The following is an 18,062-nucleotide window of genomic DNA, read 5'->3' as shown; positions in this document are numbered from 1 at the left end:
GCAGCTTCTCACAGCTAACCTCCAGATGAGAATCAGAGATGTTTGAAAAGGAACATGTCAAAACAGACTAACAAAATATGAAGTGGATAATAAAGAACACATAGGCCTTTCTCCTCTATAAATCCTGCTCATTTCCCCCACCCCTTTAAAGAAAAAGCAAATTATTCTGCCATTAACAAAGAAATCCTCACAGGAATGCAAGATGTTAACAGGTGGTGGGGGGCATATGAGAACTCTGTATTTCGCCACGATTTTTCTATTAAAGCTAAAATGGCTCTAAGAAAAGAGTCTTAAAACACACACATACAAAATTAGTCCAGTTTAAAGACAACAGCTCTTTTTCTTACTTTAATAAATGACATAGTAAAAGTCTATAACCTGAAATAATACTGGGAAGAAGCAGTTCAAATCCTAACAGTCTGAAGACTGTTAGTGGGCAGAATTCTCTGCATTACTGCCATATTGGGTTTAAAGGGAAAAGACACTTTCTGGTGGGAGGGAAGGTAAGAAAGGAAGTTGGTGGGATAAAATCTCAATATAACAACCACGGGAGCCACTATAAAAATAATGGAAAGAGGTTTTCACAGAAAATATGCACACACAAAATTCTGCCTTGGTTCAGATTCCTAAGTCGCAAAAGCCCATGAGCAGACCCCAAGTTCAGAACACCTAGCTAACAAGCTACTGCTGAGGACATAACCCCTCTCTTCTTCCTTACTCCCTTTCATGTGGGTGCAGGAATTATTTTTCCATAGGTTGCTTCTCTTTCAGCACATTTTTTTCTGAAGTAACTAAGTTAAAGCTAATAGGATGTGATAGGAATCTCATCTAGAGCTTAAGACTATGGAAGCCCCAAGAGAGTTTTGCCAACCTGCTGAAGGAGAAGTCTTTGTAAAAGAGTGTTTTCACAGAACAGCACCAAGGTGGCTGACTTCTCCTGAAGCATTTTCCAGAACAATAACTCTAGCCAAGGAGTATATCATTGTGTTGCTATTCCAGCAGTGAGGACCCACCAGGCCCCATCCCCTGCACCCTGAGGGCCATTTGCGGTAGGAGCCACATTTTACATTCTGTCCTCCCAGTGCAGGTTTCTCACTGGGCCCTGACTTGGTAGCTGCTGAAGGCAGTTTGATGGTTGGGATGATATAATGAGGCTCAACCTGCTCAGCACAGTGAAGAATCCACACAGTGTAGCAGCCACAGTGGTTCTAACCTGGGACTGTGTACAGGTCCCCTAACTGGCTGCAACCCTCTCAGCCACCCCTCAGCGCATCCCCAGACCCCACCTGGGTCAGGCATCTACCTAAAAGTGCAGCTGCCTGGCTGCGTCCTCCGAAGCTTCGACTGAAGGAGCTGTGCCTGCTTGCATAGGAGGCTGGCCGGCTGGGCAGCCAGGGCAGGAGGAAGGCAGGAATCTCCGAGTGCAAACGCTCTTCTGCTACAAATGCCACCTCGAACCACTTCCGCTGGAAGCTGACAAAGTCGTCCTTTGCTGTTGTGTGCCAGGCGGCTGACTGCTGCATGGCTCCTGGGAGAGCAGAGAGGAGAGGGGCCTCAGCACCAACCCCTACCTCCTCCTGGTTCCACCTCTCACCTCAGAGCATGCTCCTGGAAACCTGGCTATATACTAGTCATTTAGGATTTACGGGGAAAGGTGACTGGTGGCTACAAAAACTGACCACTTTGTCACCTCAGTGGGGGAGAAGTCACCGTCTACAGCATGGGAGTCCCGGGCTCTGGGTACACAGGAGAGGCTGGTGTGAGGCCTGGTGCCTTCGTGGCTATAGGAGCCTACACTGACCATGCTGGAAAGGGCTCCCTCTGGTCAATGACTTTTTATCATTTTTTTCAAAAGCAAACACTTAAGATAGATCTTGGGAAAATGCCAGAGAGAGTCTTCCTGAGAGAAAACAAGAGTCTAGAGACCCAGCAAGTAAGAGAGCTCTAAGTCACAGAGTACAACCAGCTCCTGTCATAATCAGAACCACCTACGCTAGAGCAGGGCTATCATGAAAAACAGGTACTCCAAAATGCCCAGGTGCCATAACCTCACTTAGATTTCTCTTCCACCCACACTGTCCACACCAAGAACATACATACTGTAGCCCCAAACCCTGTCACTCTGGCTAAGGCTTAAATTAAGTAAAATGCTCAAGAAATCTGACAGATCTGGTAACCTAGAATATAAAGACATAAATGGAGCTCAAAAAGCATTTTCATTTGAGAGAGCAAGTCACCAGGAAGAACATTCGCCTTGTCTCTGACCTCTGTCGGGCTCTTTGTCCATTACTATCTTGTAGAAATAGAAGCCGTAGATGAAGGTCCGCAAAGCTTCACCAGATGCGTGAGTGATGAGTTGCTCTTCCAGCATTTTCTAGGAGGAAAGACGGTGACATTCTGACATCCTGTTGAGGGGCATCATCTTAGGCCAGCAGCCCTCTGCTACCCACTGGAGCCTCCCCCACCGCAATGAGACACAACTGCAGTACGGCAAACGCATGCCTGGATTCTGCTCTTTTGAGAACTAGCTATATGAAATTCAAATTGACAACAGCAACTCAAAAGGACAGGAGCCACAGGGGGCAGAGTGTAAATGTTACTGTTGTTAGGTCGTGAACTCGGTTGGCTCACAGCAACATTGCATAAGGTTTCCGGGACTCCTGGTATGGCGCTGTGAGTTAATGCACCGGACCACAAAGTCCATGGTTCAAGATCACCAGCTGTTCCTTAGAAACCCTATACAGGGTCGCTATGGGTCGGAACCAACTCGACGGCACTTAAGAACAACAACATAAGGTTTTGGAGGAGTGGCTGGTGGGTTTGAACCTCTGACCTCGCAGTTCAAATAAGCCTTACGGTCCAGTGCATATCCTACAGGGCCACACCAGGAATCTAGAATGTATATTGTTGTTAAGTACTGTCGAGTCAGAGAAGGAATAATCTAGAAAAGAGGGTGAAAATGGTTTTGCACAACTCAAAGAATGTAATCAGTGTTACTGAACTGTATATGTAGACACATGTTGAATGCGCACGTGTTTTACCATGCATCTTCTCAGCAAAAACAACAAAATAAATCATTTTTGAAAAAAGAAATAGATTTAGGAAGTGGAGGGCAATACATAAGACAGGGGAGGGGGCCAGAAGAACAAGGTGGATAGGGGAACACTTACGTAGGTTTGCAATGGACTAAAAAAAGAAATCGATTTACTTCAATTTTTCCATGTTAAATACTAAGGAAATAAAATACTTGATGTAATTATATCATAAAAGATATTAGCACTATATATTTCAAATATACAGAAAAGCCAGGTATATCAACCATTCAGTTTTAACCAATTTAACATAGTTGTCTATACTGACTTAACATCTTTCATTAAAACAAAAACAACAAATAGACTCTCCCCATAAAGAAATGGTGTATTCTTACACACGTTTTTAATAATTTTAATGTATAAACTTGTATTGATAAAGAATGTGAGGTGTTTTATGTGATTCTAAAAGGTTAAATGTGATAGTATGCGTGTCATCTTACAACTTGCTTTTTCATTCAGTACCACTCCTGGTATTTCCTTCAGCTCATTCATCTAACTGCTGTATAGGATTCTAGTGTATGACTAAGGAAAAGCTGTTGTTCAGGGAGATGAGTGTGTCTATAAAGTTATCAGGCAATACAGCACATCAAAGGCCTCACAGAGAGAACACAGGATCTCATGCTGAAATTAACTTATTCACACTGATTTCTGGTGGGGCTTCTGTGAGGACAGGATGACATGGAATGCCTCGGCAAACTCTCCCTTCCTCAGTCTTCTCCCAGGTTTAGTTTAGGTCTGAGCAGTGCTATTATATTCAGCGAGCACTAACTAAGTACCTACTGTGTACCGAGCAACATGCCGGGCACGGGTGCTGTGGAAAAGGATGCTAAGATGTGGCGTGCCCTCATGGACTCAGGGCCAGGTGAGAGGCAAGTGAGACAGGAGCAGAGTCTTCACTCTGTGGGCTGAGTGCTCTGTCAGAGTAAGCACAGGGTGCCAGGAGGTTCCTGAGGCAGGAGTCCGAGTCAAACCCTAGGTTTGGACTGACCAAAAGAAAATGGGGATGGGGGCAGGGAGAGGGTGTCCTTTGAGAATCTTTCATAGTTTCCTCCGAGGATCGAAATTGCACAGATTCCCTCCAGAACACTTCAGTTAAGACAACAACTAATGCCAGTTTTCAGTCAAAGTACAGTGTATTTCAAAGTTGAAGACGGTTTTGCATGCATGCCAGGCAGGTCTCACACTTACAAACACTAGCACCTCCCCCTCCACTGCAGACTTTGTTACTGGAAGGGGTGACTGCTTCAGAAACTCTTGAGGCCACAGGGCACCAAGTGTACGGTCCTGTCAGCCCTGCTCTTGAGGCTCACCTGCATGATGTCGATGGCCATCGCCTGAGTCTGGATTCCCTCCATGCTGTTCACCAGCCAGTGCACCACCTCGGCGCTGATGAAGCAGCACGGTGAGAGGCCTTTCTGCTCAGAAAGCAGCTGGACGCCAGTCCTGTGTTCCAGGAGCATAGAGCACCAAGCAGAAAGGAAAGAAGAAAAAGAAGGGACTCTCACTAAAGCACTGAATGTAAGTGAGCTCCCTATAAAGCAACTACGCTACAATAATCCTGTTGCTTTGGTTGTTAAGTGCCATCAAGTTGTTTCTGACTCATATCAAGAGCAGCTGAGGGGTTTGAACTGCTGACCTTGCAGTAGTTGACAGTTCAGTGCTTATCCTACAGTGCCACATCAGGATACTACTCCTAGTCCCAGAGAAATCTCCATGACAATAAAGTAAAGCAAAAAATGAGATGGGAACCGACACTGATAGAATGCCCATCCTTGGCAGGCATCACTCGGTATTTTACGGATGACTTCTTTTACTCCTTGTATCAACTTTGTGATTTAGCCACTGTGGCATCATAGAATAAGCACTCAATCTCGAGGTCAGTTTGAACCACATGGTCAGTGGTTCAAGCCAGCAGCCACTTCTTGAAACCCCAATACAGTTGCTATGAGTTGGAACCGACTTGATGGCACTTAACAACAACAATCCCACAGGGTTGAGCACTATTGTGGTACGGGCTCTGTGAGATCCTCCCGTTCCTACACCCCCACAAAAGATGGCCACTTACGAGGGGTGCTTCATGGCTTCCAGGATCTCTGTTAGAGTGGAGGAGGATGTCAAAGAGCTAGCCACCAGTTGCTGTGAGCTGTAACACAAAGTATCTGGTCAACCGAGCAAGAGGACATACTCAGGGTCAAAGAGCATGAATCTTAGGAAGACGCTCCATTTCTTATGGAGATACTGACACAAAAAGATTTTCCAACAAAAGCTTCACAGCTATGTCCCAGGGACCTCTTATACAGAACTTTCTCCTTTCACAGCATAAACAAAATAAAAACTGGCTTTGTCCCCAAATTCATTTACCTCAAGTAAGCATCTTCTCTTCTAATAACTTGCTAAAGACCCAACCACTTCCGAGAGCTTTCCCAGAATGCTTTGGGTTTGCCCTAAGTGTCTTTTACATGGTGGACTCCCATAGTCCCACTTACCAGCTTTAGGGCCTTTAGCTTTTCTTGACCTTAGTTCCCTCATCTGAAAAAAGGGGATAATACTACTCCTGTCTTTCCAGATTGTTGTGAGGGTCATGTATGTAAAGCCCCAAGCACAGGACTGATACCCACAAAGTCCAAAATGGCAATCAACACTAAATGTTATATGATCAACCCACTAAAACTCAGAGAGGTTCAAGATTTATGAAGTCAAAAAGCTGGGAAGTGTTAAGAGACTGGACTTAAATCCATGTTGGCCTGACTCCAGAGCCCAAATCTTGCCTCCAGCTACTAGTAAGTTCACTCTCAATGGTATGACAGCCCCTTAAAACATACTCTACACTCTACTGAGCAAAGGATACACACAGCTACCAAACTGGCAGCTCTGGAGCGTACCCCACAAGCTTCTTGGACCTCTCTCTTTCCTCAGACCCAGCCTCCTGTGCCTGCCTGTTTGGAGGCTCCAGGGCTCATGTTAGTGCTTCAGAACCCTGGGATTGGACAAAAACGTTAAAAGACCTTTGATGTGCACTTTCTTCTAATGCCCAAATTCCCACTATTAAAGAGTCGTGACAAGAGGCTGTCTCATATGTGAACACCCTCACTAGTAACCCATTTCCACACATCAGTCCCAATTGCTAGAAAGTTCTTTATCATGAAATGGCATCATTTTCTGTACTTTCCAGTCACTGCTCCTGCCTGATTCCATGCCATTTTTGGTCTTCTCATCTCCAACCTGAAGACTCCCAGTTCCTCTTTTCTTCCCCAATCAGAAGAAAATCTTTTGTTCTACCCTTGTAAGCAATGAGGAAGCAGAGAAACGCATGTTTTTCCCATGCACAGGGCAGCCACCCCAGCGCTGAAGGACAACCAGGCTTGATGGGGCTACAGGCCGGGGAGAATTCAGGACTCCAGAAAAGCAGACCTCCTCCTGCTTCAGAGCTGACCATATATACACGCCTCCTGGCCATGGAGCCAGCCAGGTGGGCAGTCCCAGGGATGAAAAAGTCAAGTTTCCTAGACACTTTAACCAAGTGAGGTAACAAGACAGACTGGGCAGAAAGGAAATAAGAAAGAAGCTTCTCGACTTGATAATGGCATCAAAAGCTGGGGCACTGCACAAAGCAAATGAGGTGCAAAAACTTCTTTCTCCTCTGGGCACCGAGAAGGAGAAGAACCAGCATGTTTGGCCACAATTAGCAACTCATTTACTGTTTGCTCATTTTATCAATCAGCAAATACAGATTGCAGGCTACCCTTTGCCAGGCTAGGCCTTGACAGCAGTGTCATGTTGAGGAAGGCAGAGTTGGACTGGGCCCACTAAGGCCTTTCTGCATGAAGCCTGACACTGTTACTGGGACATCTTAGCTATGCCGCAAGGAAAGCAGACACAAATGATAAATTCCATCTGAAAGGTGCTGGGAAGGACCGACCTGCCCAGGATTCCACACATAATTTGTGGCCAAGTCAGAACTTCAACCCAGGCTTTGGACTCCCAGCCACTGCAGCATTTTGTGGTTAGGCTGCCCCCACTGCCCAGAGCACGAGGTTGGCCATTCTGAATCTCACCTGCTGTCAGTGGGGTTTGCAGAGGGGAAGCCCTGTTCCCCTGCATTCTGAGAGTTCCCAAAGGTCTGGCTGTTGCCTCTGTCCATGGACTGGCCTGTGCTTACCCCCAAGCTAGTGCCATCCAAGACTGGAGCGGCCGTCTGGTCCACAGACACCTGCAAGAGATTTAAGAATATATCAATGTCACGAAACAAAATGTGAATCCATCGTTGAATGGAAAACCAATTTGTTCTGTTAACTTCCACCCAAATCACAATAAAAAGTTACATAAATAAATAATGTATTTCAAAATCAAACTTAAAAAAAAAGTTAACACCACACAAATCTCTAAAACTATTTACAGACATGGTCATTTCTGTTCCTCTCTCCTCCCCAACTGCCAGTGGTCCTGGTGGAAGAGTGAAGGGAGCCTAGTTATCACACCAGCCTGTGTGCACGGCCTTCAAGATGGGAGGCAACCATTCATGGCAAGTCCCCAGGACGAAAGAAACGTAAGACTTAGACTGAAGAAAAAAGCCCATAAAAAAGAGTAAAGAAAACAGAATTGTTCTTGAGAGGCAGAGAGAGCAAGCGAGCACACGAAGAGACAAGAGAGGTGAGCCGCACTGCAGCCACCCCCAACCCAACATTCTAGCATCTGTCTACTGTGGATCTTCTTCATACTGAGGTTCAAGACCTTAGAGGTGTCTGATAAGCTCCCTTATCCCATGAATATCATTTCTAAAGAGAGGCACTGTTCTGGGCCTTCCCATCCCAACTAATTCACATGCCTCCTCCCTGGGTGCTGGGGAAGACTGGAAGCATCTCCTAACTGGCCCTCTGACTTCAGACCCTCTCCTGCAAATCCTATCTGCAAGTCACCTTGTTCAACATGATGTCCCTAGAAGGACAGTCGCCATTTTGATCTTCCTGAAGAATCATTCCAATTCTTCATCTCCCTATTAACAACAAAACACAGGCCTAAGTTGCAGGAAGATCGTAGAAGACTTGATGCCTTTGAGTTGTGGTGTTGGAGGAGAATACTGGAAGTGCCATGGACTGCCAGAAGAACCAATAGATCTGTTTTGGAAGAAGTGCAACCAGAGTGCTCCTTGGAGGCCAAGATGGCTAGGCTTCGTCTCTCCTACTTTGGACACATTGTCCGGAGAGAAAGGTCACTGGAGAAGGATGTCATGCTGGGTAAGGTGGAGGGTCAGAGAAAAAGAGGAAGACCCCCAAAGAGATGGATCAGCCAGGTGACATCATTGATGGTGTCAAGTGTGGCGGCGGTAGTGAGGTTGGCCCAGGATCGGACATTGTTTCGTTCTGCTGTGCATGGGGTCGCTATGAGTTGGTTCCGACTCGATGGCACCTGACAACAACAACAAGTTGCATTCCCATCGCATGGACCCACTGTTCACCCTCATGCACATTTCTAGAGAAATCAGATCCTGCATGTTTAATCCTACATGCCCTGCTGCCCTGGAATCCCTACAAAACCAAACCAAACCTACTGCCAATGAGTTGATTCCAACCCACAGCAACGTTACAGTGTTTCAAAGACTGTAAATCTTTACGGGAACAAGTAGCCTCATCTTTCTCCTGCAGAGCGGCTGGTGAGTTTGAACTACTGACCTTTTGGTTAGCAGCAGCCCAATGCCTAACCAGAGCGCGCCTATAATCACCTGCTAAAAACTTATCTCTTGAAGAGCCATTTCAAATATGGCTTCCCGGATTCACTCAGCCCCACCCGTTAAGCAGGTTCTTGCTACTTGCAACCCTTATGACCTCTCTTGGTGTTTGTGGTGTTTTGCCTCATGGAATGGAGTTCTGGTATTCTCTCTCCTTGTCTTTAAGTGTTCTGCAAGCAGAGCAAGATTCTGACCTGAAGCATCAGACTAAATTTCCTCCACATACAGTAGGCCATCTGCAAATATTTAGAGAGATTACAAAGTCTTTCCTGAGTGCTTCTGGAAAAGTACAAGTCTCCTAGTGTCTCTAGTACAGGGCTCTTGGATACCTTCAGAATGGAGCCGTATCCAAGGGAGCTTCAAAAAGTTTGTGGGAGATTGGAACTAAAATCAAATTGTTCCACAAGCTTTTTGAAGCCCCCCAGCATTTTCAGGTATTCTGTTACATGATGTAAAAAAAAAAATTGTTCCTTCAAAACAAGACTTCACAATCTCAGCACCACTGAGCACTGAAGCTGAAGAATAAGGTCTGTTCTGTGCAGTGTCCCAGGCCTCTACCCATTAGATGCTCGTAACTTCCTTCCACAAGTTGTGACAATACAAATGTCTCCAGAGAGACCTCAATGTTTCTTTTGGGGTGGGGGGAGGGAGATGGCAAAGTGCTCTGAACCAATAGGTTCAATGATTTGCTAAAGAGACCGACCCCACAGACTTTGTTGGCACCCTAAATTCATAGGGCAATTCAGCAAGTGGCAGCTTGGAACCAATCACCGAGTCCTGGTGAGTTGCTGTGGGTTAATGTACCAGACTGCAAAGCCATTTGAACTGCAAGGTCAGCGGCTCAAGCTCACCAGCTGCTCCTCGGAAACCCTATACAGAGTCGCTATGGGTTGGAATCGACTTGATGGCACTTAACAACACCACCACCTGTCCCTAACCAATAAAGCTTTAGCTCAGATACAATGTTGTAAACATTATATTAGAAAACGCTAAGGAACACTAGATCCAGATCTAGGGAGACTCTGAAGTGTTGCCTCCCAGACCCTGTAGTAGAGTTATCTCTCATCCATTGCACCCTGAGAATTGCTGTATCAGTCTAACCTGAGGGGGTGTTGCCAGAAACTTCAATGATTCTTGCACTTTTATTTTGGTAGGGGTCTGGTTAAGGAACTACCCTCTATATTAGGAGTTGGCAAATGCCTTCTGTAAAGGGCCAGATAATCAATGTTTGATGTGAAACATATGGTCTCTGTTGCACCATAAATGTAACCATAAACAATACAGATGGGTATGGCTGTGTTTTAATAAAACTTTATTTACAAAAACAGAGTGGTAGGCCAGATTTGGCCCATCGTTTTCTGATCCCTGATCTATGGGGCCAGTTTCAAGAGGCTGCACACAGAAAGCCATTAACTCAGGTTTTTGTATCAGGAAAAATTACTTATCTGGAACAACCTGGTTTTTTTAATCTTATGATCATTCTCAGTCTTTTTTTTTTTTTTTTTTATGTTTTATGGAACCCTGTGGAGTAGTGGGTTATAGGATGTTGGGCTGCTAACCACAAAGTCAGCAATTCAAATCCACTAGCCGCTCCATGGAAGAAATCTTTGCTCCATTACTGATTTACAGCCTCATGAACCCTATGCAGAAGAGTGCTGGTAGCGTGGTGGTGGTGGTGTGCCGTGGAGTCAGTTCCGACTCATAGCCACCCTGCATAGCGTTTCTGAGGCTGTAAATCTTTACAGGAGCAGAAAGCCTCATCTTTCTCCTGTGGAACTGCTAGTAGTTTCAAACTGCTGACTGTAGGCTAGCAGCCCAAATCGTAACCACTACCAGAGGTCCTTCCTGGTAGCGTAGTGGGTACAAAATTGGATTACTAACCACAAGATTAGCAGTTCAAATCTATCAGCAGCCCCTCAGGAGAAAGATGAGGTTTTCCGCTCCTATAAAGATCTGCAACCCTGAAACCCTATTCAGGGTCACTATGAGTTGGCACTGACTCCACAGCACTTAACAACAACAAAGTGTATATATATATATATATACACTTAACACTTAACAATATATACATACTTAACAACACTTAACAATATGTATATATATATACACATATATATATATACTTAACAACAATAACAATACTTAACAACAACTATATATACACACACATAATTTAAGGAGCTCTGGTAGCATAGTGGTTACAAATTGGGCTGCAAACTGCAAGGTCAGCAGTTCAAAACTACCAGGTGTTCTGCAGGAAAAAGATGAGGCTTTCTGCTCCCGTAAAGATTTACAGCCTTGGAAACCCTGTACGGGTTGCTATGAGTCAGAACTGACTCCACGGCACATAACCTTACATAATATACAACATTCAATATTACTGAATTCAACTGCAATTATGTTCATCATGTTGAGCCTCCATCATCATTCTCCATTCCCAAACTGTTCCACCATTAAAAGAAGCTCAGTAACCCCAGGCAGTGACTCTCTTTTCCTCCTCACTCCTATTTCATAAACTTTGGTCTCTGTAGATTTGCTTCTTCTAGGTATTTCGTCTAAGCGGGATTATACAATATTTGTTCTTTTGTGACTGACTTATTTCACACAGCATGTTTTCAAGATTCACCCCCATTGGAGCATGTAAGGCATCAGAACTTCATGCCAAAAAAGATTTGCTTACTCTTGAAAAGGTCATTTGAACGGGGCCTTGAGGTTACAAAAGGAGCCTCTCTTAAACAGCATCTGAAAACTGATATACAAGCAGAAAATCTGCAGCTGTTTGCCAGGTTGTAGCTCACTGAACGTATGTCTTGTCTGTGCATTTCTAAAAGTCAGGGTGTAAGCAGATCCACTCTGAATCTTGAAATAGATGTTTCCCACTTTTCTTTGGCTACCAAGTTCAGAGCTAATTTTTAAACACAAGACTTTTCCCAAATTTCCCATCTAGTCCCATTTTATTCTGAGGATTACGATACTTCCACAGTCCACCTGAAGTAACCTTTTGGAGAACACAAAACAAAAACGCAGACTTGGTGGACAGGATGTCCTAGGGCCAACAAAGGGGCGCACATGTCTAGGATATTTGTTCCCAAATCTTCCTTACAGAAAGATTACATTTATAGGTAGTCCTCAGTTTACAAATGAGTACCATTCCTAAGTCTGCCTTTAAGTCAAATTTGTACATAAATCAGAACATTTATGCACTGGTTTCACATGGAACCCCGTCAAATGTTTGTCTTAGTATATAGTGTACCTTTATATATTTAAAAAATTAAAGTATCACATCCAGCTACACGAAGACATCTTTAATACAGTAACAGTAATGCTTTGATGCATACCATAAACTATAGTGCCAGTTTGTTATTATGAACCATCGTATGTACCTGAAAATTTTATGTTAACAGGCAGCTGTATGGAGCTGGTTTGTAACAAAGGGTTTTGCATGTAAATCTGAGGTTTGTAATGCAGGGACTAGCTGCAACACAGACAATCCTTTTTCCAGAAAGTGAAGCATAATCTCCCCCATCTTCTTGAGAGTAGGTTAGACTTAGTGACTTGCTTTCAGAGAACAGAAAAGGAAAGGAAGCAGAGTAACTTCACTTTGGAGAAAGCTGGCAAATACTGTATGAACTACATAACGCTGGTTACCATAACCAGTGATGCGGGGAGGTCTCCTGTCCTCCCTAACATGCAACAAACACACTTCCTTCACCTCTGTGGCATTCTTTTCAAAAACTCATGACCTCCATCTAACCACAAAACAAGCATTCGATTAAATCCAGATTCGGGGACACTCTGCAGGAGACCTGGCCAATAATCCTCCAGACTGCCCACGTCATAAAAGCCAAGGGAAGACTGAGAAACAGTCACAGCCAGAGAAAACTGGGAAAACATGACAACTAAGTCTGAGAACAAAAAGGTGGCATTAACAAAAAGGCCGGTAAAATCCAAATCAAGTCTGGAGTTTAGTGCATTTTTAAACTGCCACAAAAGTAAGTGCTCAGCAGCAGCAATCCTGTCTCCTCCCACGTTCCCACCCACCCAAAGCTGTGGAAGAAGGTGAAGAAGGCAGCTCTGCCAGGGATGCCTGACATTATCCCCAAGGACAAGAAGGACCCCCAGCCACCATGAAGCAGCAGATCTGCCAACCCAGCTCTCCAGTTGTACCTCAGGTAGAGATGTACCACTTTGTCTCACCTGGAAACAATGGGTGTGGTGCTCAGGGTTTCCAGTCACCTGGCTTCTTTGGGGGCTCAGAGGCATTGTAAAGGGACCTGTGGCAGACCCCACGTGCCTTCTAAAACAGGAAAGCTTGGGAATAACTCTCAGATACGTAGCAAAGATGGTTCCCAAAGTCAATACTATCAGGGAAGGATGGTCCCTAGCATCCCAAACCATAATTCTCTCTCCAGTACCCTCTTTAACAACTTAAAATGGGTGAATGAAGAGAAAAGGAAAAAAATTGTACAGCTGTTAAAGGGGCAAGGTCCTTGGTTCATTTTCCCCATCAATAATGTCTGATTTCATCAAGTTATTGAGAATCAAAGTCAGCGATTCAAACCCACCAACTGCTCCTCAGAAACCCTATACCGAGTCACTATGAGTTGGAATCAACTCCATGACACTTAACAACAATCATTCATTCTAGAGTGCATGCATGTAAGGCAATACTCTATGCTGAACTCTGGGACTAGTGTGACATATAGGATGGACACACAGCCCCCTGCCCTCATGGAACCTACCACCTGGTGGGGGGAAACAGATATTAAATAAATAACACCCAAGAGGCATTTTACTCGTTTCTGTATCTACCACAGCACTTGACACAGCCCTGTATACAGCGGGTGCTCAGTTTAAGTATTTGGTTTCTCAGTTGAGTGAAATTTTCTCCCTAGCTACAGCCTCCTTTCTCCACATATCCATCCGAACTGGTAACTTATATTTTTCAAATCTCACATCACTCTGAAATAGATGAGGCTACCCATAAATATAACAAGTTAAAATAAATAGATCTCAAAATCCAATGAAGAGAAAACAAGGGTAGAAAACATGGGGAACTACAGCATCTAATTAATAAATGCTTCCTAACTAAAGGTAATATTTTAAATGTCTAGAGTTGTGCTGTCCAATGAGGTAGCTCTATTTAAATACACAAGAATTTGAATAAAATAAAACAAAAAACTCTTCAGTCACATCAGTCATATTTCAAACGCTCAAGAGCCAGATTGGTGGCTAACAAGTTGGATAGTGTAGACGTAGAATATGTCCACCTCAGAAATAGTTGTACTGGACAGTGCTGGTCTGGAACAAAGGCTGTAAGCAAAAAACTATCCACAGGGGCCAACAGATAACATATATTGGCACAGATGGCTTTTTTTTTTTTTTAATGCCATAGGGCATGCCTGAAGGACCACTGCCAGACCCAATGTCTAACTAATTTTATAACTGAAAACAGATTTCTGGATTTTTGTATGGACCTCCTGATTTTTAAAGAATTCTACCCCAATCAAAAATGTAAAAGCAGAATAAGTTCAGGCACGTCTCTGGGACGTGTGGATGAACTGTATGTTCTTGAGGCAACCAGCCCTGAGACTTGCATAAGTCTTACATGAGGCTCCTGATAGGAATCTGACTGGAGGGGTAGAGTTTAGGGTAGGGCAAAGGTTGCTTAGTGTGTCCCTGGGGTCCTTTGGTGGCACTAAGTCTCTAGCTAGGGGGATGAGTCTTTTGCAAGCTCATGTCTTGGAAGAGAGAAAGTAAACCAAAGGGCAAAGAGATCAATTCTAGAAACATCACCCCTCAGTCACCAAAAACTCTCTCTGTGCTCCTATGAGCACAATGAAAACTGCCGCCTAACAGGCATGGTTCCCAAGTGTCTGGGGGTCTGTGAATCTTCTCCAACTCCACAAACTTGTCCCAGAATATTGCCACATTTACTGGACTATATATTAGGGTTTAATGTAAACTCTTCCTGGGAAAAAAGAAAAAAAAAGGCTCCACTGTTTGAAGTAAACTTTTTAAGCTTCTGTCTTCTGACCAATACCCTTGAGGTGTATGTACTGAGCACCTTCTAAGTGCCAGGGACTGAGGTAGGGGTTGGAGATTCAACAGCAGGCAAAGCAGACATGGCCGTTGTTCTCAGGGAGCTTGCAGTGTCATGGGGAAGATGGGCATTGATTAGATTCCAGTCGTAACAAATGCAAATGTAGACTCAGACTATGGGGGTGCTAAAACAGTAAGGAAGAAGTCCAAGGTGCATTGAAGGAATTGGCAAAGAATAAGGCACCGGAAATTGATGGAATACAAATTGAGATCTTACAACAAAGTGAGATGACACTGGAGGCACTCACTCATCTCTGCCAAGAAATTTGGAAGACAACTATATGGCCAGCTGATTGGAAGAGATCCGTATCTGTGCCCATTCCAAAGAGAGGTGACCCAATGGAATGCGGAAATCATCAAACAATATCTTTGATATCCCATGCGAGTAAAGTTTTACTAAAGGTAATACACAGATGGCTGCAAGGGTACACTGACAGAGAACTTCCAGAGGTTCAAAGTCAGATTCAGAAGAAGATGTGGAATGAGTGATATCATTGCTGATGTCAGAAGGATCTTGGCTGAAAGCAGAGAATACCAGAAAGATGTTTACCTGTGCTTTATTGACTATGCAAAGGCTTTCTATTGTGTGGATCATGACAAGCTATGGACAACATTGCGAAGTATGTATATTCCGGAATACTTAATTGTGCTCATGAGAAACCTGTACATGACCAAAAAGCAGTTGTTCGAATAGAACATGAGAACACTGAATGGTTTAAAATTAGGAAAGGTGTGCGACAGGGTTGTATTCTTTCACTATACTTATTCAACCTGTATGCTGATGATCAAATAATCCGAGAAACTGAAGAAAACGTAGCATCAGGATTGGAGGAAGACTCATTAACAACCTGCGATATGCAGATGATACAACCTTGCTTGCTGAAAGTGAAGAGGACTTAAAACTACTTACTGATTACTGATTACATCTCAATGTAAAGAAAAGAAACAAAAAGACTTCATTTTTCTTGAATCAACTGTCAACTCTCATGGAAGCAGCAGCCAACAAATCAAAAGACAAATTGCATTAGGCAAATCTGCTGCACAAGACCTTTTTAAAGTGTTGAAGAGCAAAGATGTCAGCCTGAGGACAAAGATACACCTGACCCAAGCCATGGTATTATCAATAACCTCATATGCATGCAAAAGCTGGACAGTGAATAAAGAAGCCCTGAGAAGAATTGATGTATTTGAGTTATGGTGTTGGAGGAGAATATTGAAAGTACCGTGGGCTGCCAAAAGAACAGATCTGTGTTGGAAGAAGTATAGCCAGAGTGCTCCTTGGAGGCTAGGATGTCCAGACTTTGTATCTCATACTTTGGACATATTGTCAGGAGGGACCAGTCACTGGAGAGAAATATCATGTTTGGTAAGGTGGAGGGTCAGAGAAAAAAGGAAGACAGATTGGCAATATAGCAGCTTCAATGGGCTCAAGTATGGCAATAATTTTGAGGCTGGCCCAGGACCGGGCAATATTTCATTCTGTTGTGCACAGGGTTGCTATGAGTCGGTACCGACTCAATGTCACCTAACAACAACAAAATGGGTGGGACTGGAGTTGGAAAAGTTATACCACAGGGACATGACTAGATGAGCAAGAACCAATGAGGCACCAGGGCAGGAGGAAGCCTAGATCCTTCAGATGACCTTTCAGGCCATCCATCATGGGATTCTGGCCTTTATCCTAAAGAGAGGAAGTCATAGAAATGCTTAATCAAGGACAACAGAATCTGTTTTCCACTCTAAAAGGTCAGCCTGGATGATGGGTGGGAAGCAGGCAGGAGGGGCCAGGATGGAAGCAGGGGGATCCCCAGAGGAAGGAGCTGCAGGGTCCAGGTGAAGATGGTTTCTGACTGAGGGCTGGAAGGGTGGTGGTGGTGGTGGTAGTGGAAGGGAAGGAGAGAAGCAGATACATCGGAGATACTTGCCAGGCAAATCCCACAACAAGCCACGCTCCTTATGGGAATGTCTGCTGAGGAGTAGAGAGGAGAAGGGAAGGAAGAGACCGTGACATTCACTCAGGCCTTTCTTTGTGTGGCAGCAGCCTCTCTCTGGGACCATAAGTGTCTCTTTAGGTTCCAAGCTGAGGGCAGAAGACATGAGGAGGGTGACTTCTAAGGACAATCCCATTACCAACTGCAGCGCAGAGAATTACTTCATATGGCTTTCTATCCAAACTGTAACTTCGGCCAAGCAACTTCTTTTACCCTGATGGGTCTGAGTAAGTAAAGGAGGGAGAAGACACTGATATGATTCAGGTGTGATTCTTAACAGAGCTAACTGTGACTGTAAAAATTTGGAACTCTAACATGGGTAGAAAATGAGCGGTTTCAGAAGCAGGAATGGGGGATCTCACTAGCACCACGGGAAAAGAACCAGGAATGGAGGGCATCTTTCATCCTTTGGACCCAAGATTCCTATCCATTGACCGTCCTCAACCCAAGGACAGAAAGCTGTGGCACCAGAGAAGCGGCAGGGGAGCAGCAGCAAGAACAGAACCAAGAAGCAGCACAACAAACTTCACGGCCCACGGAGCAAGGAAAGCTGAGGGACTCTGGGCAAGACGCTTGCTTACAGGGTGGGGTGCATCTAGGTGCTTAACTGGGAAGCTAGGTTTGCTGACCCACAGAGCTACAGCCAAGTGCCTTCAGATGGATCTTAGGGTGTATTGGTGTGCTCTGTAGGCATATACCAGCAGCCCTAAAAGAGCTTTGTAACACTGCTGAAGCAGAGCAGAGGCCAGGCCAAGGGGATGAGGGGAGAAAGAAGCCTGCCTGTGGGTATTGCAGAGGACAGGCTGTCCTGACTGGGAGAATTACACCCTGAACATTTCTGATTCTGAATTCTAACTTGTTCACTTTCCTAGTAAACCCCATAACTGTGAATATAGTCTCAGAGTTTTGTATGGTCACTGCAAGTAGCCATTGAGTCCAGCTAAGTAGAATGTGCCAGGGAGAGAGGGAGGGTTGGCGCCATGTTTTGCAGTTGGTGTCCGAAACAGGGTTCATTGCAATGGCTCCAGAGTCCGGGAAGCATACGGATTTTTTTTTAATGTTTTATTGTGAATTATATGGTAGTTTACATGAGAGAACTTTAGTTTTACATTCATTCCATCATACATCATCTCATTGCCATGGTTCCAATCC

General features: G+C 44.4%; 1 protein-coding gene across 6 annotated transcripts in view; it reads right to left on the bottom strand.

The window, feature by feature from the left end:
* DEPDC5 (DEP domain containing 5) overlaps window positions 1-18,062 on the bottom strand; it is a 151,484-nt gene that overhangs the window by 11,037 nt on the left and 122,385 nt on the right. For all 6 annotated transcript variants that reach the window (XM_006869286.1, XM_006869282.1, XM_006869283.1 and 3 more), the window contains 5 exons: window positions 7,148-7,302; window positions 5,158-5,235; window positions 4,403-4,535; window positions 2,266-2,374; window positions 1,304-1,528 (listed from right to left, as the gene is read on the bottom strand). In XM_006869286.1, the coding sequence (XP_006869348.1) occupies window positions 1,304-1,528; window positions 2,266-2,374; window positions 4,403-4,535; window positions 5,158-5,235; window positions 7,148-7,302 (700 nt within the window). The remainder of the gene's footprint in view (window positions 1-1,303; window positions 1,529-2,265; window positions 2,375-4,402; window positions 4,536-5,157; window positions 5,236-7,147; window positions 7,303-18,062) is intronic.

Source organism: Chrysochloris asiatica, unplaced genomic scaffold (assembly GCF_000296735.1).
Source record: "Chrysochloris asiatica unplaced genomic scaffold, ChrAsi1.0 scaffold00128, whole genome shotgun sequence".
Lineage (NCBI taxonomy): Eukaryota > Metazoa > Chordata > Mammalia > Afrosoricida > Chrysochloridae > Chrysochloris > Chrysochloris asiatica.
This window is presented reverse-complemented; position numbering and strand designations above follow the sequence as displayed.